This window comes from Rhamphochromis longiceps, linkage group LG20, assembly GCF_057381845.1.
Source record: "Rhamphochromis longiceps isolate RC_006_pf linkage group LG20, R_longiceps_female_GT1.1, whole genome shotgun sequence".
Taxonomy (NCBI): Eukaryota; Metazoa; Chordata; class Actinopteri; order Cichliformes; family Cichlidae; genus Rhamphochromis; species Rhamphochromis longiceps.
In genome coordinates, this window is record NC_140576.1 from 32439282 (window position 1) to 32460857 (window position 21576).

The 21576-nt window shown below is 40.7% G+C and overlaps 2 protein-coding genes across 8 annotated transcripts in view; both read left to right on the forward strand.

Annotated features, from left to right (window-relative positions):
• LOC146645695 (arf-GAP with coiled-coil, ANK repeat and PH domain-containing protein 3-like) overlaps positions 1-7710 on the forward strand; it is a 70227-nt gene extending 62517 nt beyond the window's left edge. For 2 of the 6 annotated variants that reach the window (XM_085392959.1, XM_085392960.1), the window contains exons 21-25: positions 4-230; positions 347-456; positions 923-1033; positions 1123-1277; positions 6872-7710. In XM_085392959.1, the coding sequence (XP_085249085.1) occupies positions 4-230; positions 347-456; positions 923-1033; positions 1123-1270 (596 nt within the window). In that variant the 3' untranslated portion in view covers positions 1271-1277; positions 6872-7710. The remainder of the gene's footprint in view (positions 1-3; positions 231-346; positions 457-922; positions 1034-1122; positions 1278-6871) is intronic. The other 4 variants (XM_085392956.1, XM_085392958.1, XM_085392954.1 and 1 more) reach the window with 2 other exon arrangements.
• Positions 7711-9721: 2011 nt separating this feature from the next.
• hipk1a (homeodomain interacting protein kinase 1a) lies at positions 9722-20296 on the forward strand. 2 transcript variants are annotated; one of them, XM_085394090.1, is made up of 16 exons: positions 9722-10071; positions 11208-11944; positions 12766-13139; positions 13225-13348; positions 13503-13622; positions 13704-13790; positions 14723-14904; positions 15014-15164; positions 15525-15729; positions 15826-15944; positions 17204-17355; positions 17457-17609; positions 17704-17871; positions 17993-18186; positions 18459-18589; positions 18704-20296. In XM_085394090.1, the coding sequence occupies exons 2-16, from the start codon at positions 11210-11212 to the stop codon at positions 19124-19126; spliced, it is 3318 nt and encodes a 1105-aa protein (XP_085250216.1). In that variant the 5' UTR covers positions 9722-10071; positions 11208-11209; the 3' UTR covers positions 19127-20296. The 2 variants fall into 2 exon arrangements, with proteins under 2 accessions (XP_085250216.1, XP_085250217.1); XM_085394091.1 differs by having other exon boundaries at positions 17207-17355.
• Positions 20297-21576: the final 1280 nt, after the last annotated feature.

A 21576-nucleotide genomic window follows, 5' to 3' on the forward strand; every position in this document is an offset into this window, starting at 1 on the left:
CAGAGTGTGAGGTGTCCGAGGACTCGAGCGGAGAGGCTGAATTGGAGGCCGAGCCAGAGACGTCAGACCTGGAGGACCTAAGGGATCTTCATCCCGGAGCCCTGCTCTATAAAGCCTCGAAAGCTCGTAACCTCCCCGTCATGGCTGCAGCGCTAGCTCATGGAGCTGATGTCAATTTAGTAAACGAGGAAGACGAAGGAAAAACGCCCCTCATACAGGCTGTGATCGGGGTGAGTGAATCGACCGAAGAGGTCTGGAAACTTCTCACATCGGTCTTTCATTAGACAAAAAATCTGATTATGACATAATCCAATGTAAACATCTTTTCACTTCTGCTTTATTTTAGGGTTCATTGATTGCCTGTGAGTTTCTGCTCCAGAACGCTGCTGACGTCAACCAAAGAGACGCGAGAGGGAGGGGGCCCCTGCATCATGCCACGTATCTGGGACACACGGGGTGAGTCATGAGGAGTTTTACTCTCCCTGCTGCATTTCTAACCACTTCACACATGGTTTACAGTTTAGTAAAGCGAGCTTTGTTGGAGTGATGCTAAGCTTGTCCAGGACAATGAGCCTCGTGCAGGAAACCTATTTAAAAGGCATGCATGAGTGATTTAAAAGAATTGACTTTTCCTTTTATGAGAAGTTCAGGCTTGTTGTTCTCCCGGGAAAACCATTGTTTGACTGAAAGTGGCTATAAATCATATTTTCACTCCAATAGTGCCAGGCTTCTCAAAGCACGGCCCTTGGTTAGTTTTTGTGTGGGCCCCGGTTGCAACAAGGAAACAGACTAAACCTTCCTTACTTTTACAGATACATCCAGTGTAAAAGAAACGTGACCTAACTTGTGGTTGAAATATTTTAAAAAATGATTACCATTGAGTTCTGGTTATAATTGATCTTGTTTTCTTTTGTCTTTCCAGGCAGGTGTGTTTATTCCTCAAACGAGGAGCTACACAGAACGATGGTGACGAAGATGGCCAGGATCCGCTGAGTATAGCTGTGCAGCAAGCCAACGCAGATATAGTCACGCTGTATGTTGTTTTACTTACGCACTATAGAGTCCATTAAGTGTTTTTCAAATAACTAAATCCTCTTTTTGATTTCTCATTTTTTCCTTCAGGCTGCGTCTTGCCCGGATGAACGATGAGATGCGGGAGTCAGAAGGACCCTTTGGACAGCCAGGTCAATACCCAATCAGCAGCCCCACTGAGCAGCAGTATAAGAAATGCATTCAGGAGTTTATCTGTCTCAATATAGCAGCTTCATAATAATCAGGTCAGGTTGAACTAATGTAGGGGGTGCCAATAGATGCATGAAGACACATGTTTGGGGATCTTAGGCTTCATGTTCGTCTGAAAGACTTTTTACTACCCAATTTTCTTCTTCTCTACATCTGTCATGTTTCTCTCCGCAAACCTAGCAGCCGGCCGCTCCCTTCTCAGGTTCTAACAGCAACTCAGTGTTCCTAATCTACTTTTAACGATGTCAGTTTGGACCAAAAACAGAAATAAATTGGCCAGGTGTGGCAGAGAAATCACTGCCAGGGAAACGTTAGAAATCTATTAGTTATTATGAGGCCAGGAGTGGACCTTAAATAATGTCATCAGCAGAGTATTTGGGACCAATCTAGGACTTTGAGGGTTTCAGAGGATACAGGGAGCTCTGAACCAAAGAACTCAAAAGAGTTAGGTTTCATTTCATCATGTGGTCGGGGTGTATATTTTGTGGGATTCCCTGTTTTAGACACGGCTGGTTCCTGAAGTAAAAGCCTCTTTACTTTTTCTAGTAGACATGGCAAAACTACCCAAGACACATGGAGGTGTTGTATTAGAGATGTGTGCCATGGAAAAATGATGATGTTGATCAAAGTGATGAGGATATCTGTATATTTGTCTGTCACGTGGCTCTTTGGTATATGCTAACTTTACACACTATACTTTCTTTTAAAGATTTCCCAGGAATTTAGAAGTTGTTTAAAACAAAGCACAGCACAGCAAAACGTGTGAAATCTTAAGACTTATCAGTGAGGGTGCCGGTCATGTAAATTTTGTGATCACAGTGTGAATGCTGACCTTTAAACTAACAGACCACTAACTATGCATGTGTCCTCAAAGTGAACTAGGATGTACTACTGTAAGAATAACAACTTACATATGATGTCTCCAGTTGTCAGTGTGTAAATCCCACAAGTTGTACACAGAAACCAAACTTTACCAAATGGAGATCATTAGACTTGTGCTTTATCTTATGGACTTGAACTCCAAACAGCACTTACTGCTATAAATCCCATAATTCCACACATGCAGATTGAAAACATGGTCGCCATCTACTTAAAGCTGAAAATCTGATCTGCTTGTCAAACCCAAGCTTGTTGTATGCACAATCTAATTGTTATAAACGTTTGGTTTCTAATACCATTATGGTATTATTCCCAATTCAAGGTCAAGACAACAAGTCATATATAGAGTTTTATGGTTTGAATAATGACCAACATGTACAACATTAACTGCATGCAAGTTTTACTCAGTATTACTTGAAACTATAGTTTGAGCCTATAAAGTTGTGAGGAACGTACAACAGCAACAGCAATGTCTTCCATAGACTTCCATAACTTTAACCTCCTGGACCTGCAGTCCCCATATGTCCACATATGTGGACATCACATTTTGGGTTGTCTAGACTAAAAACTACTAACTATACTAAATTTTGCTCTACAAGGGCCTGATATGCACTTACAAAGACATTATATTGCCACTGTTCTATCAAAATTTAAAACAAATGTCCTCATATATGGATATCAGACCCTTGTAGAGCAAAATCAGGTAAAAAGATAATTCTTTATTTTTACATTCATCAGGTCGAATCAGCCCAAATAGCAGAGAGAAATTAAAAATGCATGCCATGATGAGTTCAGGTCTTATGACGTTAATATGGTAGCTTCTTATCTTATTAGCAAACCAGAAACTTGCACCTCTACAGTGTGAAATGGTACACAGGATGCTATCCACAGCCTCACATATGCAAATAAGCTGATGGATATAAAAGTTTTAAGGTCAGCCAGCAAGCTGAAGATGGTTCAGGAGCAAAATAGCTGTTAGGGGCAGCAGTTTTATTTAAATGCTGAAAAACTATGTTTTGAAAGTTAGCATAGCGTAAAGAGCCACTGTAATAGGAAATTGGTTGAATTATAAATATACTAAAATGAAAGAAATCTTATAAATATTGAAACCAAAGGAGGAAAAACCCTTCAGGAGTCAGCATGTGTTTGTTTACCAGTAATAATTAAAAAAACAAACAAAAAAAAAACAAACAGCCGCAGGGGGGTTCAGCCAGTTTCTCTTTCCTACTTGTTTTTAACTGAATCAATTTTTCAAAAATTAACCTCCATTATTTAATAAAAGAATAAAATAGTGGAGGAACTCTTTATTTAAATAACTTCATGAGGGGAAACTGTGAAGCTGCAATAACTGTAATGGAGAGAAAATGATGTGAGAATTATTTCTGCGTAGTGATTAAAAGATTGATTAAGTAAAGCTTTTATTTTTCATTAAACGCAAAATGATGCACTTTTAATTTTTTTTAATATATGACAGAGCCATAGTGCAATGACTATTTCAGTACAGATAATCAGTATTTTTTTGTATTATGCTTAACAGCAAGGCAGATGGTATTTTTTTAAGCTGGATATAGATTTTTTTTTTTGGGTGGGGGGGGATTAACACCACAACCACACAGAACGATATTAATGTTCCCAATATGATATAAAAATCACTCGTTGGTGGAGTTATTCTTTAGGAGAAACTACACTGGAAGGTTTTTGATAAGTCACTCTAAACTACCATGTTACTGTATATACAGTATTTGTATGTTAAAATGTTTGTTTATGGTAATCAGATGTGTCACGCCTAGGCTTATATTGTTTGTTAGTTTATATTGCATGGGTGGCTGATGCCCAGGTCCACTGAAGCCCAGTTGCTTATTTTTAAAGTTCTGTACCCAGTATACGTGAATATGTAACATTGAATATTGTTGGAAAATGTTAATATCCATATTATATAATACCAAATCACGACAACAGTGCATGAGGTGACATCCATGGCAGAAATCAGTTAATGCAAACAGACTGAACACCCTCTCCTGCAATCATCTGTTGGCTGGGTGACAAGAACAGTGAACCTGGCAGCTCAACACTTTTTGTTTGATCCGCTTGCTAGCTTGCAGTTAGCGACAGTGTGTTATCCAAAGCCTACATAAAAATACAGACAGACTCCCTTCAGACTGTTGGGGTTTAGCTCAAACCAAAGAAAGCTTGCAGAGCTTTTAGAGAGCAGAAATGTTTTTACCAATTTTAGTTTTATATGGAGAATCTTAACAATCTGGGACTGTCTAAAGATGATTATAGTAGAGATGTTTGTGATTTCCAGATTAGTTTATATAAACGCTATCCACTGGAAAGAGCATCATTACTGCCTAATGGTGTTATTTTGTAATTGACACTAAAGAAAAAGTCTTATGATAAGCTTAGACAGTGTAATATCCCAATGCTTACAGCTACTGGTTTAGCCCCTTTGAGTAAATTTAGTTGGAGAAACTATTTTGCCGCCAACTATTTTCTGACTCCACAAACCTTCCTAATAATTTTTGTACAGTCCCATTCTTTTATTTGCCAGGTAAAACTGTTTAAACGATATGACATTGACAGGAAGGGTAGCTCGCTCATTTCCGCACTTTGAAAACATGCCGTCTCTCAGCCTTTCCTTTTTTGTGCAGTACGTGGTGTCAACACCACCAAAACACTCTCCAAAAGGTCTCAGTTTTTACAAGATGAATGATGTCGTCGACAAAGCATTAAGCCATTGAAGGATTAGGTGTTGTACAGCTCAGTGTGTCTACAGTGACTGTTGTGTATATAAACGCAAAAACTATTAACACTTTAACTTCTAACAGGCCATTTCTAACTTTCCTGTACTTCTTTTTTCCTGTCTCTTGACTGTTTTCTGTACAATTTCTTTGAATATTGTAATATTGTAAAAAACAAAAAAAAACAAAAACATGCATCTCAGAATTTACAGTACTTGTGTGTGTTAACACTAACTTCTACCTATGTTTTCCTCTTTGTGTCTTCTAATATGATACTAAAAAATAAACAAAAGGTCTGACTAATCACTAACTTCTCTCTTTCTTCTGTGCTTTATTTCTTCTTTCACTTGCTTTACTAACTTTACCACAAAGCATAACTATGAAGCAAATAGCAAATAACTAATATATTTAATATTTGAAGTGGCGTGTGTGTGTGTGTGTGTGTGTGTGTGTGTGTGTGTGTGTGTGTGTGTGTGTGTGTGTGTGTTTGGAGGGGGGGGGAGCTGTTTAGTGCATTAAACAGTATGATAGGTAAAAATAACAACACATTATATAAAAGTTATAAACTGAATTGTGTATCATTGAATAATTTAAGTATTTGATTAGACAGTCGATCAATAACAGATACTCCTGATCTCAACTCATTAAGTCGCGACATTAAGTCCACAGAATCAGTTTCTTCCATTCCAACAAATAAATTTATAATTTCTATGTAATGTGGGGTTTTTTTTGGGGGGGGGGGGGGGATTTTTGGTTGATATTCAATTTCTCTTCAGTAATATGAGACGACCATAAAAATGAGAGACTGTTCATTTCTTTGTAAGTGAGCAAACGTATTAATTCAGCAGGCAAAATAATCAAATAGTATGGATAACTCGATATTTTCTCTTTTTATGACCATTCTCTGTAAACTCTAGAAATAGCCTAACTGTTTGGGAAAGTCCCAACAGGTCAGCAAAGAAATACTAAGACCAACCCATGCCACATTCAAACTCTCTTAAATCAGCGGTCCCCAAATCTCGTCCTGGTACTGGTTCGTGAGTCGTTTGGTACCGGGCCGCGACAGTTGGGGCTTGGGTGTGAAATTTATGGTTTTCAGGGTTTTTATTGTTTTTATCATTAACTCTGTTTCCCTGGGTCTTTTCCCATGTGTTATGAATAAAACTTCTTTGTTTTGGTACCGGTACTGGTTTTATTTTGTTGTACTAATTTGCGACACCTTAAAGGCCGGTCCGTGAAATATTTTTGGACATAAACCGGTCCGTAGCGCAAAAAAGGTTGGGGACCGCTGTCTTAAATTATCTTTCTTCCTCATTGTGATGCTCAGTTTGAAGTTCAGCAAGTCATCTTGACCGGTTTTAGATGCCTAAATGCACCGAGTTGCTGCCAGGTGATTGGCTGAATAGATAGTTGCATGAACAAGAAACTTAACAGCTGTACCTAATAAAGTGGTACTACTAAAAAATCCTTCTGTTCATTATTCGAGGAAAAAAAAAAGAGGCAACAAAATCCTTTCTACTGCCTCAATTCTCTTAAGACTGTGGGAACAAACATTTGTAAAATATTCTGAGAGCAAAGGCCAAACACAGATAGGAAAACCAGCTCAATAAGGAATGTCTATAGAGGAAAGGAAACCTCCATAAATACCAGGAGCCTTGAACTCTCTGACTCAGAAACAAGCTGGGAAAACCAGGAATTTTCATCCCCTTTTTAATTTTCTGAGCCTGGCAGCTCTCACGGACACAAAAGACTTGAGTTGCTTTTGTTGTGGTAGTAGCGGTGGTGGGCTCAGCGGTCACCATGACAACAGGAAAAGTAGAGGCTCAGTATTTGGAAAGTTGAAAGAGGGGAAGCTTCATGGTGCCTCGGCCCTTCATTCAGAAGGCTCCTCTGTTGTTTCCTTCCTAACTTTCATTTAGAAAGATGTTTTGACTCTTCAAAGAGCTTTGGGTCTCGGGCTGTGGTTTTCATCGTCATTTCCTGTTGTGTTTTCTCTTTTTGTTCATCAGGAGACGCCACGTACCTTGACATCTTCCGAGAATTTTCGCACATGGCTTCCCACAACCCAGAAAAGCTGAAAAGAAGGAGTTTGCACTTCCGACACTCCTTCAGGTAGTCCTTCAAGAGTCGAGAGAGGGAGAAAATACTTGAAAAATGCAGCCTTCCAAACATTCACCACAGCTGGATTTCAATGAGAAGAGGAGCCTGATGCTGCTGAATAAATTCAGCCATCACAGTATACTATACAGTCAGTTTATGCATTTTTTGTAGCTTTCTCTGTGTACAGAGAAAGCTACAAAAAATGCATAAATAAATAAACGTCACATTTAAAGTTCATTAAAGTGAAGAAATTAATGCATTTTAGTTCAGTTACAACTTTTATTTTGATAGGGTTTTGTTCTATGAGGATCTGCTGGTCTTTTCCTCTCAGATATATATGTGTATAAATACATTGTTAGTTGAGCACTTGTTTTGTATGAACCATCATTTCTTTGCTGATTCATTACATCAATACTTTCCAGTATGTTTGATTGTATATGTACTGCATGCATGTACTCCTATTATATTTCAAGGATAAGAAATTTAATATCATTAGTTATTATCATCTTGATAAGCAGTTTTGATCTGAAACATGTTCTCTTTATCCTTTGTTTTTGCATCGACTATGCTGGTGTAGTCTTGGTGATGTATTTTTGTCTACTGTGGTGTACCACTATAAAACGCAGTGCTTCTGATGCTGTAAACAAGCTGTAGAGACAAAAATAAAAATGCTAATATATCTGAAAAGGCAAGATGAGAGATGGATGGAAATAAACATCGTCTGTTCGACTCACTCCGTTTTTCCTTGTCGCTGAGACAACAGCGCCTCCTTGTGTTGAAATGTGTGACAAATTGATCTTTTTAATTAGGGAATAATAAAAATACAGTGAAGCCCAATTTCAGTTGACTGTAGCTATACAGTTTATAAATTCAATATGTCTGCTAATAATTTCTAATTTCCCAATAAGTCTTTATTTGTGTTTATTTGTCAATATGGTGTTTACAGCCACCTTTCCATGGAATATTTAGCTAGAATAGCATTATCACAAGTTTTAATTAGGAGAACAAAATTCTAAATTTAAAAAATATAAATAAATAATAAGGTACCAGTGGTTAAAATGTGATCTTTCTCTCTCTCTCTCTCTCTCTCTCTCTCTCTCTCTCTCTCTCTCTCTCTCTCTCTCTCTCTCTCTCTCTCTCTCTCTCTCTCTCTCTCTCTCTCTCTCTCTCTCTCTCTCTCTCTCTCTCTCTCTCTCTCTCTCACACACACACACATCCAACTCCATCTTTCTCTCTATATAAAGATGTATATCTATCTATAAAATTCAGTAATTCAGTTTCTATAAAATTCAGTAATTCAGTTTCTATAAATGAATTGATTACACATTATTTTTCTGTTTAATATATTTGTAAGTAATGAAATTAATGGATAGATGGGTGAAAGATAATCTATCTCTAAATTGTTTAATTTTAAAAGGTGTACAAAAACAATATTAAATTTCCATGGGTTAAAAAAGTACATTTTTAAATATATAAATAACGAATGGAATGTTTTAAAAATGCTGTCTAAGAAGATAAAATAATAAAATCATAATTTAATGCTTTATTTCCATGGTAACTGTCCATCAACTGTTTAAAAAAAGATGAGCGTAGCCACTGTGGCATCACCGATCAGATTTTGGACATTGCATTTGGAGGTGGGGTTTGTTCCTTTTAGAACCAGAAGTGACCATATTTAGACAAAAAAAAGTGCAGTGCAAAGTTAGCCGTCTGCATTTTCAAACTGTATTGAGTGCATCTGACAGATATAAACTTCTACAATTTCACTCACCAAAAGAGAAATGTGGACAGTCAAGGGGTCAAGTTAAGTGACTTCAGCTGAGGTGAGGCCTCTCTGGCAGCTGTTGGCTGAAGCTGTCAATGAAAGCAGCCACACCCTTACATTTAAATGTAAATCACATCAATATAATAATGATAACAATAATAATAATCTTTTTCATGATCCAGTGTATACTGACGGTTTTCTTAATGTTGTGAACTTGGGGATTTAACTCCTTTTGGAGCCAGCCTCAGCCGACCACGGGAGGACTAATTTTTCAGCCATGAACGTTGCTTCTCAGGTCCTCCATACAGAATTATAAACTTATACTGTATATTAGTCACTTAATCTGATGATTTTTCACTAGTTTCCATGTCATAATAATAATAATAATAATACAATATAAATAACTGTTAATAACAACATTAACAACCTAGTGCTACCACCTTATAGAAGGTCCTTGAGGCTCCACCAGTACTGAAGAAGGTACAAGTGGCACAGAGGGTGGTCAGGACTACAGACTATGGACAACAGTTTGTTCAGTGTCCACCTTTCTATCACAGCTTCAAAAATGCACAATTTGCTGCCAATCACAGAGCCAGACTAACTACAGAAAACTACACTCTGCTCCCCACAGCTGACTGATAGAAACTCTCAATCATTTTGCAGCACACATTAAGCATCTCGGCTTCCTTAGTAAACAGAGCCTGCTCATCCCCTTCTTGTATACAGACTCTGTACTAGTCTTCAGTCAAGTACTTGGACTCCTCCACCACATAGACATGTTGTCCCAGGACAGACAGTTCAACCAGTGCTACTCAGAGAGAAACTACAGGGAAAATGTCACGAATGTAGTTATACATATATAGTCACAGGGTTAATTAAAAGAGAACCAGATCAGTCTAATAAAGATAGGAAAATAAGGAAGAGAGATACACTTGGGAGATACACGATCTTTGACTGCAGGAGACGCACGTGGCCGTTGACGTCCGTCACATCTCGCCGCCGGTTACGTCGGCAGGACAGGAAGTGGAGCGAGCAGACTGTGATGATGGAGCTGTGTCCCGGAGACGGTGCTCATCGGGATGTTATCTGACATTTCGAGAGAAACGACAAGCGTAATGCGGGTTTGTCGCGCGATGTGAGACAGCGGATCGGAGTCAGGTATGACTCAGATATTCGTGAAAAAGCTAGCTGGCTGTTAGCTCGGTTAGCTCTCATCCTTCCAGCTCCGAGCAGGCAGCGAGCAGCTCCGCCGACCCGCTGCTGCACCACACGGAGCTGCTCGGTGAGAAGATGACGAGGCCTTAATATCACACAGGCAACGGTGTGCAGAGTCAGCAAATACAGGTACTGTCAGTCAGGTTTGGGAAAATGCTGCTGGGGTTAGTTACTGCCAGTTAGCGGAAACACATGTTAATGATGTCTAAGTCAAGTGGTTTTAGATGTAGCCCCAGCTTGATAGTTTCTATTGGGTCAAAACACTGGAATCACACTTTTCTGTGCTAATAAATGCAATATCACAAATCTGAATAATAAACAGTATATAGCTCAGTCCAGGTCTCTTGTGAAAATGTGATCATTTTTGTCCTTTTATTTCATTAAACCAATCAAATACGGGTTTCAGTTCTGGAGATTTAAATGTCCACCCCCAATATCTAACAGTTACCAACAACATGTCACTCACAATTAACTTTAACTGATGAAACTCATGCCTAATCGGCCTACAGATTATTTGAATTTCAAAAAAGTACCAGTAATTCCTGTGAGTCAAAATCTCCACTCTGCTGTAAACGCTCACCATGACAGTTTTTTTCCTGCTCTTGGCTCTGTGTGACGTGTGCTCATCTGTAGAGTACAGTTCTAGTTGTGTGCCCGGAAGCTCCACCCACCTGCTTTTATGGGAGGGGTCACTAATCAGAAGAAATTTGCTTTACGGGAATCAAATCGGCTTGTTTCAGACTTAAGGAATTAGGGATAGCTACCCTGCTACAATCCAAGAATAAAAATACAGAGCCGGAAATTAGTTTAATACGTCCACTTTAATCATAAATAACATCCCAATGACTTGTTGAAATTAATAGAAAACAAATTGGGGGGGAAAAAAAGAGTCACGGGGTTTAAAAGACCTGATTTTAGGTAGACTATATGAGAATCATTTTCCTGCTTAGGTGAAGTCTACTCCTGCAGGATGATTTTTGCTGCCAAGTACTCCAGAAGAGGAAAATATAAAGGAAATGGGATGTAAAGTAGGTCAAAAGTCAAGCGTAAATAGTACCACTGATCACCTTTGATGTTTGGCACTAATCAGATAATTCTTTAATTGATTGATTATTGCAGCTCCAAACTTGAGGATAAAACAGTTAACTGCTTCTGTCTGTTTACACATAATTAAACATAAATAAATGAGTAACATACAAGAACACACACACAAATATAAATAGAGGCTCTAAAACAAAACTAACCCACTTCCTGCTCCTCCACAGACATGGCGTCGCAGCTCCAGGTGTTCTCCTCCCCCTCTGTGTCCTCCAGTGCCTACTCTCGCTCAAAGAGACTTAAAGTGGAGAACCCCTCCTGGGATGCATCAAGCCAGCTGGGAGACAATGGTTACTACCAGCAGAGCTCTACCCAGGGAGCTGCACCCTCAACCTCTGGCTCCAACTTTAACCAAGTGTACACTTCCAACCAGGTCCACCCGCCAACGGCCGGCTCAAGGGAGCAGACGGTGGTGCGGGCGGCAGACAGCACGGGCAGCCTTTGCGGGCCTCCTTCATCCTCCTCTTCATCTTCCTCCTCCAGCCGGCGAATCAAGGATGCAGAGTCCTCCTCCCAGCCGTCCGATCTCTATCACAAGCAGTACAGCCTGAAGAGGAAGAGTGAGGAGGTGGACAGCAGCGACAGCGTGCAGATACTGGAGGAGCTCTCCGCCCCCGTGGTCTCAAACCGCAATGGTGGCGGTGGCGGGGGAACCACCACTGCTCAGTCCATAGCACACTCCACCTCCACCACCAAGAGCAGCAACTCCCACAGCGAGGGCGACTATCAGCTGGTGCAGCACGAGATCCTGTGCTCCATGTCCAACAGTTACGAGGTGCTCGAGTTTCTGGGACGCGGCACCTTCGGTCAGGTGGCTAAATGCTGGAAGCGGGGCACAAATGAGATAGTGGCCATTAAAATCTTGAAGAACCATCCCTCTTATGCTCGGCAAGGGCAAATTGAGGTGAGTACATATTGTTAAAATTGATGAAAGGAGCCTTTATTAGCATATAATTTCATATAATATGAAAATTGGGAATGGCGGTGCATGTATATGACATCATAAATGCAATCCTACTTGTGCTTTTGGCCTGTTTTCAGCTTGTTTGACCATGTCAGCCTCCACCTTGTTTTTAATAAGACATCAATAGTTACCTCAGGACTAGACTACAGCGAATTGAAGCACTGATACATGGCAGGGATTATACTAGATTGTAGACATGGACAGCTGTCATATTTCCTGTGCAGTTGTCAGGCACGTGGACCTCCATAGAGACGCTTGTGCTCACAATATAACACAATATGAAGAGCATCCGGCATGAAAATCTGCCAAATCAAATGAGCATGGCTACCTGCTGTGGTGATCCCTTGTGCAAATGGGAGCAGCCAAAAGCAGGTTTCTTTTATTTGCTTTATATTGTAAGCAGTGTTAGTGGTCTGGCTGCATGGTTGGCAGTTATGGTTGAGATCAGCCAACATCCAGCTACGGGAATACAGATACAATAACCTGAACTTTAGATATTTCAGTCAGTGGCCAATCTATTTGATTGCCGCAGAATTTTGTACAGGTTTTGTTTTATATGTTTTAATTGGAGGATGAATCCTACTGACTTCTCTGATCCTCTGTGTTGTTTCTGCCATAGGGCTGATATGTGATTTTGAGTACTGGTGGTACCGAAGATAAATTCTGTGAACCTTCATGTTTTGGCCTGTTAAGGAAGATGTTACTTTCGCATTCATTTTTCTGTTTATTACCACATAATATCATCTTCCTCCTACTTGCAGGTGAGTATCCTCAGCAGGCTGAGCACGGAAAATGCCGATGAGTTCAACTTTGTCCGCTCGTACGAGTGTTTCCAGCACAAGAATCACACGTGCCTTGTGTTTGAGATGCTGGAGCAGAACCTTTACGACTTTCTGAAGCACAGCAAGTTCAGCCCTCTGATGCTCAAGTGCATCCGGCCAATCCTGCAGCAGGTCGCCACCGCGCTAATGAAGCTGAAGAGCCTGGGGCTGATCCATGCTGACCTGAAGCCTGAAAACATCATGCTGGTAGACCCTCTGAGGCAGCCATACAGGGTGAAGGTCATTGATTTCGGCTCGGCGAGCCATGTTTCCAAAGCTGTATGCTCAACTTACCTGCAGTCTCGATATTACAGGTGAGCATTTTTGCCTAGAGCTATGAAATATCTTGTGAATTACTTGCTGTGATCTTCACATTTATTGGCTTTGATGGGCCTACAGAGCTCCAGAGATTATCCTGGGCCTTCCTTTCTGTGAAGCCATCGATATGTGGTCTTTGGGATGTGTCATTGCTGAGCTGTTCTTAGGATGGCCCCTTTATCCCGGTGCCTCAGAGTATGACCAGGTCATCTGCAGCACCCTTATACACACTGACATTTACATAAAAATCAGACACAGCTGCCTGTCTTGGGACAGCTGTCAACCAAAGAGGCAGTGCCTTTAATTTTAACCATCATTTAACCACTATTTTATACTTATTTTTCATTGTTTTCTCTCAGATTCGCTACATTTCTCAGACCCAGGGTCTTCCAGCAGAGTACCTCCTTAGTGCAGGAACCAAGACCAGCCGCTTTTTCAACCGAGGCCCTGACTCGAGCTACCCGCTGTGGAGGCTCAAAGTAGGTGACACAGATATGAGTCCCCAAACGAGAAAAAACACTTCATGTACTGAAGTGTTGCTGTGGTTCCTTTTTCTGCAGACACCTGCAGAGCACGAGGCAGAGATGGGCATCAAGTCGAAGGAGGCAAGAAAATACATCTTCAACTGTCTGGATGACATGATGCAGGTGAGGAGTTATCCTGTCTAAGAGACAGCTGCTGTAAGCAGATATTTTAAGTGTTGCTCCCTCTTTGGGGCAAAGTAGGACCCTCACAAACATGGCCCAAACAGCAGCCAAAATGGCATGATGGCAAAAACTATACCCTAGATTTTAGACAACAACAGTGTTTCCAGGTAAAGCCCCAGTCAGACCATATCAACAAAGCAAAAAACTGCAGCAATTGCATCATTGCAACAAAGAAATGAAATGCATATGTCTGTTTTTTGTTGTATTTTTGTTAAATAGACCGACATTTGACTTTAGCTAATTTGGTAACTGTGATCTAAGTGTGTTAATGTGTAATAGGATAAGAAATAGATCTCAGAGCGAGTGGTCAGGAGTTCAAGTTGCCCCTGTGACGTGTACTTTTTCTTCTCCTGATTGAGTTTTGCTTGCTTTAATGCTTCTTTGGATTACCTTGTTTAGCAGAGGATACACTGGACCTTTCTCTATGAATAAAGGAAACAGTGCTGTCACACAGTTCATAGCAGTACACAATCCAACAAACATTAACACCATTTCACGTCATAACCTGCTGTTATAGCTGTTGTTGTGTTGATACCTCTAATATGATCAATTAATTTGTCTTCGGTCATCAAAAAGCTTTGGAAAGGCAGGAGCTACACTGAATCATTTAATCAGGGAAACAAAATGATGCACAGGATGAGCAACAATGTGACAAGCATTATATTTTCCCCTTTTCCCTTTTACTTAAATAACAACCTTGGGAATAATCTGGTATTTCTTACTAGAGGTTCTGCTATGCATATTAAAGGAGCATGGTGTAAAGAACCAGGCTCATGTTTTCCATGTAGGCCAGGGAAAAGTAATTAGTAAAAGTTGAAAGGAGGTACTTTTTTGTGCTGTGAACATGTCACATGGGCCGTGACTTCCTGCAGGTGAACATGACAAACCTGGAGGGCACAGACATCCTGGCAGAGAAGGCTGACAGACGGGAGTTTATAGACCTGCTGAAGAAGATGCTGACACTCGACGCTGACAAAAGGATCACACCTATGAAGACGCTGAACCACCCATTTGTTACCATGACCCACCTGCTGCACTTCCCGCACAGCTCACAGTAAGACCTGCGTGGATAAAGAAATGAAGCTACAGATTGTGATGACTGTTGTTTAGCTTCTGTCTGATTTAAATGTATATATTTATATGTATTTGTTTTTATTCCACAGCGTGAAGTCCTGCTTCCAAAATATGGATATATGTAAACGCCGATGCAGCGCCTTTGAGAACGGAAAAAATATGTTTGCAAGCAACAACACCCCGAGTGCAGCAACAAACCTCACTGTCACATTCAGTAGCCAACTTAATCAGCACAATCAAGTGAGAAGATCCTCTCTAAACTGCCTCGGGAACAGTTTGATCTTAAGATTATATTCATAATTTCTGTTGAAGATGTAATTGGTTATTTTGTAGAACAATGCTAATTTATTAGCTTGTACACTTCTATGTACAGACGCTTTCATTTCAAACGGCGAGACATTTAAAAACAACTTATTTACAAGTACTAGATGTAGGAATGCACCAAAGAAACTTTTCCATTTCTGATTCATAGCCTGGCTTTAGGCACTTGAAGACTTTGACATTGTATGCTTGTAAATGCAACTCTCATACAAAAATGTAAAAATCTCAATTCATCTTTTTAGGCATTAATTTAAAAATTTCCTTTGTCGTGTCTTCCAGATGACCTCTACAGGAGGCCAGTCCCTGTCTCTCAGTAGTAATGTCCCACTGCTGAACTATCAGCCTGGCCTCTACCAGCAGGCCACCATCAACATCCCTGGTCTGACCCAGCAGGGAGTTCCTCTGCAAACCAGACCCACCCAGCTCTGCACCCAGACCGAGCCCTTCCAGCAGACACTTATTGTTTGCCCACCAACCATCCAGGGTAAAAATGATGGGACAGTTTAAACAAAAAGTTATGTTTTCTCTCTTTTTCCACCTATATTTTGTGACCAGTTCTTCATATCTGACATTCGTGCAGGTCTTCAAACCTCTAACAAGCCATCTGCTTACCCAGTGAGAATGGAAAACTCAGTACCCTTAGTCCCTCAGAACCAGTCCTCCCAGTCTCTTCACATCCAGCCCAGCATGCTGGCACAGGTAGGATCCTATAAATGCTTAAATTACTAGTATGTGTTACTCATGTTACATTTACATTTACAACTACTTTTTTATGATTTAAGAAGGAAATATTGCTAAATTTGACAGCTGTACTTAAAACGTTTAAATGAAATGCCTACAGTTTTCTTACAGAAAATGCTGCATTACAGATCATTTAATGTTATCAATCTTTAAAGCCCCTTTTCCATTACCCACTTGGATTGGCATGCCAAGACTCGACTCGGATCGACTGGTTTTCCATTACAATCAAGTACCAGCTAATGTGCGTGGTTGTTGTTATAGCAATGTATCCGAGCATCCTTGGCGTAATTAGTATGCAACACAAAACCCTACAACAAAGGTGGACTTTGAAGCAATGATATTCCAGCTGCTCGGTCTGTGGGACCACGGTGTTGTTTTTGTAGCATTGCCAGGTTTCAAAAATGGCAGTTTAGATTTTCGTAAATGAGATGCTCTCATGATTGAGTGACGTCACTGACCAACCAATTGGTGGCATGCAGTCTGACAACGTCACCTTTTAGTATATGCTCAGATTGCTTGGAACCGCGGCTGAACAGGTACTATTTTAGAACCTGGTACCAGGTACTATGACTAAATGGAAAACCCTGAAAAGCATGGTTCACCGTGGCAAGTCGATCCGAGGAGGTACTAATGGAAAAGGGGCTCAAGTGGTCCTTTGGCTTAAGCCTGTGTCCAGTCAGGTCCTCCTGTCTTGCTTAAGAAATCTTTGATGACATACATTTTCAGTCCAAGGGGACAAGTTCTTTTCCGTTTTTTCTTCTTTCCTACATAATTGTGGGAAACACAATTGTGACTCTTTATTACTAACCTATTAGCCTACTAGCATACTTATACAGCAAACCTTTGGTGCCACCTGGTGGAAGACAGCAGTGCACGTCTGTGTCTAAGCTTTGGTGATTATTGTTGTTACAAAGAAAGCGTTTGCTTGGCCCAGATTCATGTGGCATAAATGCTTGGCATCATAATCCATGTGAAATGTTTTCTTTTTAAGCTGTTAAATCACTTCTCTTTCCTTTTTAGCAGTTAAAAATACATCTCTCTCTACACACAGCAATAAATCTGAAAACAATATGTAAGCTGAACCCATGCTGCCTTTTATTCAGCTGGCATAGTGATAGAGGCATGTGCTCACTGAGTCTTCTCTCAGATTTCTGTTTTGCACTTAACACCTGTTTCTTACAGTTTTTCAGCATGCTTGTGTACATGTGCTCACACAGCAGGGCTGGCCAGCGGGAACACAGCAGATTCTAATCCCCTCCACATGGCAACAGATGCCTGGCATGTCCATTCACAACCCGGGGCAGGCTGTGGTGCCAGAGCCACCCATGGGAGCCCACATCTCCGACAGTCAGCAGACTTCAGGCTGGAGGTAGTTTATTCTGATGGTGCTCATTTTTGAGTTAAAATGGAACAGCATCTCTCACAAGTGTAACTGCTTACTTGTACTAAAGCGATATCTCTGCTTTGTAGGGGTCGCCATGGCAGCCAATACGATAGCGTTAACCAGCACGACTCTGGTGCTGGCCGTCATACTGGGACTCAAAACCACAGCTCAGGGGCCGCTCACTCGAGATCCCAACAGGGCAAGAGATCAAAGGCTCGACACGCTGAGAGCAGACCCAGGTATCCTGTCGATCTTTTCATTTCTCACCTTATTGTTCGCATATGTTTATATTTGATTTAAGACAGTCAGTGTGCTGCTTATTCTCTCCTCCAGGCCGGTGTCCTCAGTACAATCAGCCACCAATGTGGTCAACAGCACTTCCTTTGCCGGTGACCAGTCTCAGCCCATTGTTATCTCTGACACACCAAGCCCTGCCGTCAGCATCATCACCATTCACAGCGACTCTGAAAATGAGGATGATACAAAGTTTCCTGCTGCCTGGTGAGCCTCGTTTTCAATCTGGTCACCTTATGTTGCACTGCTTTCTTTTCCCCAACTTTTAGTAGTGTCTAATAAAAATGTTATTTTTAAAACCTTTTACTCTTCTTCTTTTCTCCCGCAGCTCTGGAACAAGTCAGAGAACCAATGTGATCAGCTGTGTGACTGTGCACGACTCCCATGACTCAGACTCCTCTACCAGCAGCCCCCTGAGCCCCAAAACCTCCTCTCAGCCTACAAAGTCTCTAGCAGTCATCATGCCCTCAGTTAAAAGCCAGCCTGGAGAAAGCACAACCCACAAGGCTCCAGCAGCTTCAGGTCCAAAACCGGTTCAAACAGAGGGGCTCATTTAATTTGAAAACTGTGTGCAACATTCTTCTTTGGTTTTGGGATTGAAAAACATTTAGAGTTGACATGCCTATGTGTACATGAACCATCCTATTAAAAGGCAGCACATAAATGATTGAGCTACTGCAGATGCAAAACTGGATTATTCAACAGCAGTTTAATAAGAAAAAAATTATGTTTTATTGATTTTTCTGATCTTCTGAGTGCTAACACTTGGCTGTCTTTTTTTTTTTTTTTTTTAGATCAAGCTACAAGCGGCTCAGTAAAGTCCAAAAAGGCATCCACACAAGCGTCTGGTCGGTCAGGAGATTCCACAACCGAGCGCAATCAGCGGGCTGCGTCCAGCAGATCTCAGCCTCTGAATCTGAGTCAGGTAACGGCTTTCAACAGCATGATGTTCTGTGCACGGCGTTACTTAGCATTCTCTGGCCAAAGGTATTGTAGACTGACTCTGCACTTCACAAGCCATTCTTGTCTTTCATTTCAGCTGCAGCAGTCTGTGATGCCATCTTCTCACGAGCAAACAGCAAGCAGTAGCTCCCTGAGGAGGCAGCCCACATATCCCCCTCCCGTCTCCTCCCACTCGTCCTACCGGCTCCACGAAAGCACCCTCTTTGGCTCGACGCCAAATCTGTATGCCTACCCGGCGTCTGCCGCCTTGGCCTCAGTGTCTCAGGCTGTAGACCAGATGCAGGGCGGTACATCCCGCCATGGCAGGGCAAGCGGGGCTTACTCCTCTTTGGCTCTGCTTCAGAAGAACAGCAGCTTAGCCCTCGGGGGGTCTGCTCCAGGACAGTACGGCAACAACCATCAACAGCAGCAGCAGCAGCAGCAACAGCTGGCAGCACAGCCTTTCCAACGCTCCGGTGCCGCTTACCAGCGAAAACTCAACCAATATCCCTACCTGTGAACACTGATGAAGACCAAACTTAGACCGCGACTAGAGACGAGCACAAGCTCATCACAGGCGACTGTGATCGGACTCTTTTTATTACTTTTCTTCTTCTTCAACTCAACTGTTTTTTGCCGCCCAGAGTGTGTTACTATTTTAATCGTCGTCAAGTTTTACTTTAATATTCTCTACCTTTGAGGTTTCTTTGCGTCATATGTCACAGGTTAGCGTGCTGTGAGCACACAAGCAGAAGATAAAGCTAAATTTACTTACAGACTGTAATTTATTTGTCACATATCAACCTAATACTTTGATTTTACGAAAGCTGTGTGGAACTCTACTGTTATGCTGCTATATTAATAATCATCACATTCATCAAATAATGGGTTAAATGACACATTTACATATAAACAAATGCCTCACTTAATTATACCATTTTCTTTTAATTTAAAAGTCTGCGCATTGTGATAAGTTACCTTGCTGTGTTTTATGTTTTATTTATGAATGTACTGTATGTATGTGTGTGTTTTATCTGTACTATATTACAAAAGCTAATGGAGACTAAGCAGCGTACTGTACTGTATAATGATGTGTCTGTGTGTTTTTATTGTTTGAGTACTGGCCATTAACTTGACTATATTTGTATGTTTGGTATACTGAATGATGCATTTCTGCATAGAGTAGGTGTATCAGAGGAGACTTTCTTTTCGTCTGTTTTTTAGTTTAATGTTAAGGTTGCATGTGTCTGACATGGAGTAGCATTCAGGGGAGGTTTGTAATCTGCAGCCGTGCTGGTTTGTAGACAGATTAGTAATGTTTAATTTGTACGGCAAACACATTAATAATACTGGGAAAATGTACAAGTTCTTGTCTTGTGAAGTGATGTCTGTGGAGTAAAGCGTGCACATAAAATGAAATTGGGTATGGCATACGTAGAAGCTGAAGCCATTTAGATTAAAAAATTCACAGTGCTGCATTTTTAATAGTGAATAATCAAATCTGACAAGGACAATTTATATTAAAAAAATAAGAATTAATTGATGTTCAGTATGTCACTGCTTCTAAGCAAATCATTGGTTTGGTGAAATGATGGTTGTTCTTCCAATCCTGCTGTGTTGTGAAGTGCTACATTACATAGAACACACAATGAACCTTAACCCGTATATACGCAATAAAAACCTTATTAAAACAGGATACGAGCCTCAGGTGTGCTTTAAAAACACGATACTTTCACACATTACATACAACAGTGCACAGAAGGCGGCCACTTTGTTAGAAACAACTTTTCAACTGCTTTATTATATTTTATCAACCAATCACATGGCTACAACTCGGTGCATGTCGGTATGGTCAAGACAACCTGCTGAATGTCAAACTAAGCATTAGAATGAAGAAGAAAGGTGATTTAAACGAGTTTGAACCTTAAAAAAAAAAAAGAAAACACTAAAACTTTAAAAAGGTCCAGGTCAGTTAAAATCAACTGAAAGGCATTTAGTAAAACCAGGTGAAGATTTAGTTAAACAGGAGCAGCTTAAACATGAGCCCTTTTCCTGAATTCCATCAAGCTTTTTGGGGCAGAGCATAAATTAAGCCTTCAGACTGAAGACGATAAGTTCCCACATGGTTTTGAACATGATAATTACTGAATCGGTCATTTCTGATACAGGCAGTTGGCCAGGGCAAGAAAAAAAAAGTGAAGGAGAGGAAGGGAATGATGACAAGAGGAAAGTATTGAAAAACCAGCGGCAGTCAAGGACCTAGGTCCAGGAAGCAGGCTTAGTGAAAACTGAGTTTGTTAACTCAAAAACGAGGGAAACTCTGGGTTTTCTGTTTTACAAAAGAGGGTTTACTTAAACTCAGAGTTAGCCTGTGAACTTAACCTGCTCACTGGCAGATTTTCTTCAACACATTTCTCTCTGATTCTTCTTCTCAAAAGCTCAGAACAGAGATATTAATTTACAGAAGTTGATCTTTTTACAAATACTGAAATCCCAGTCTGATGTTACTTTGTAACACATCAACATAAACACTAGGAGTTCCCCTACATGTTACTGTTGCAAATACGGTTTCAATAAAATAATCTTTAAGAAGCTTTAGATACATAACACACAATGAGGCATCATTGTGTTAGAATTTGTCACACTGGTGGAAAAATCTGACAGATTTGGGTCTTGGAGATTAGCGAAGGGTTCGAATGACTTTAAGATACTAAATGGGACTAAATTTAACTTAAAGTTACTTTTTAAATGCAGGTTTCAGACTGATACATTGAAATGCAGTAATTAAATGCAACATCTGCCTAAGGTACCATGTCTAAAAAAGGTCATGTTTGAACTTTGTTCCACTGAACAAAGTTCAAAATTGACAAACACTCAGTGCTTTAGTTTGGCTTTCCTCTTCTGTTCTTGAAGTACATTTTCAAAGCCAGGACCAAAGGGCTCTAGCCTCCTGCCTGGGGATAAACATAA

What these genes read in the sequence shown, in the direction of transcription:
- hipk1a (XM_085394090.1), top strand. Translation starts at nt 11,210, where the DNA reads ATGGCGTCGCAGCTCCAGGTGTTCTCCTCCCCCTCTGTGTCCTCCAGT. An exon ending in CACTTCCCGCACAGCTCACA is followed by an intron (nt 14,905 to 15,013) that starts GTAAGACCTGCG and finishes TTTATTCCACAG; the next exon opens with CGTGAAGTCCTGCTTCCAAA. An exon ending in CAAGGCTCCAGCAGCTTCAG is followed by an intron (nt 18,187 to 18,458) that starts GTCCAAAACCGG and finishes TTTTTTTTTTAG; the next exon opens with ATCAAGCTACAAGCGGCTCA.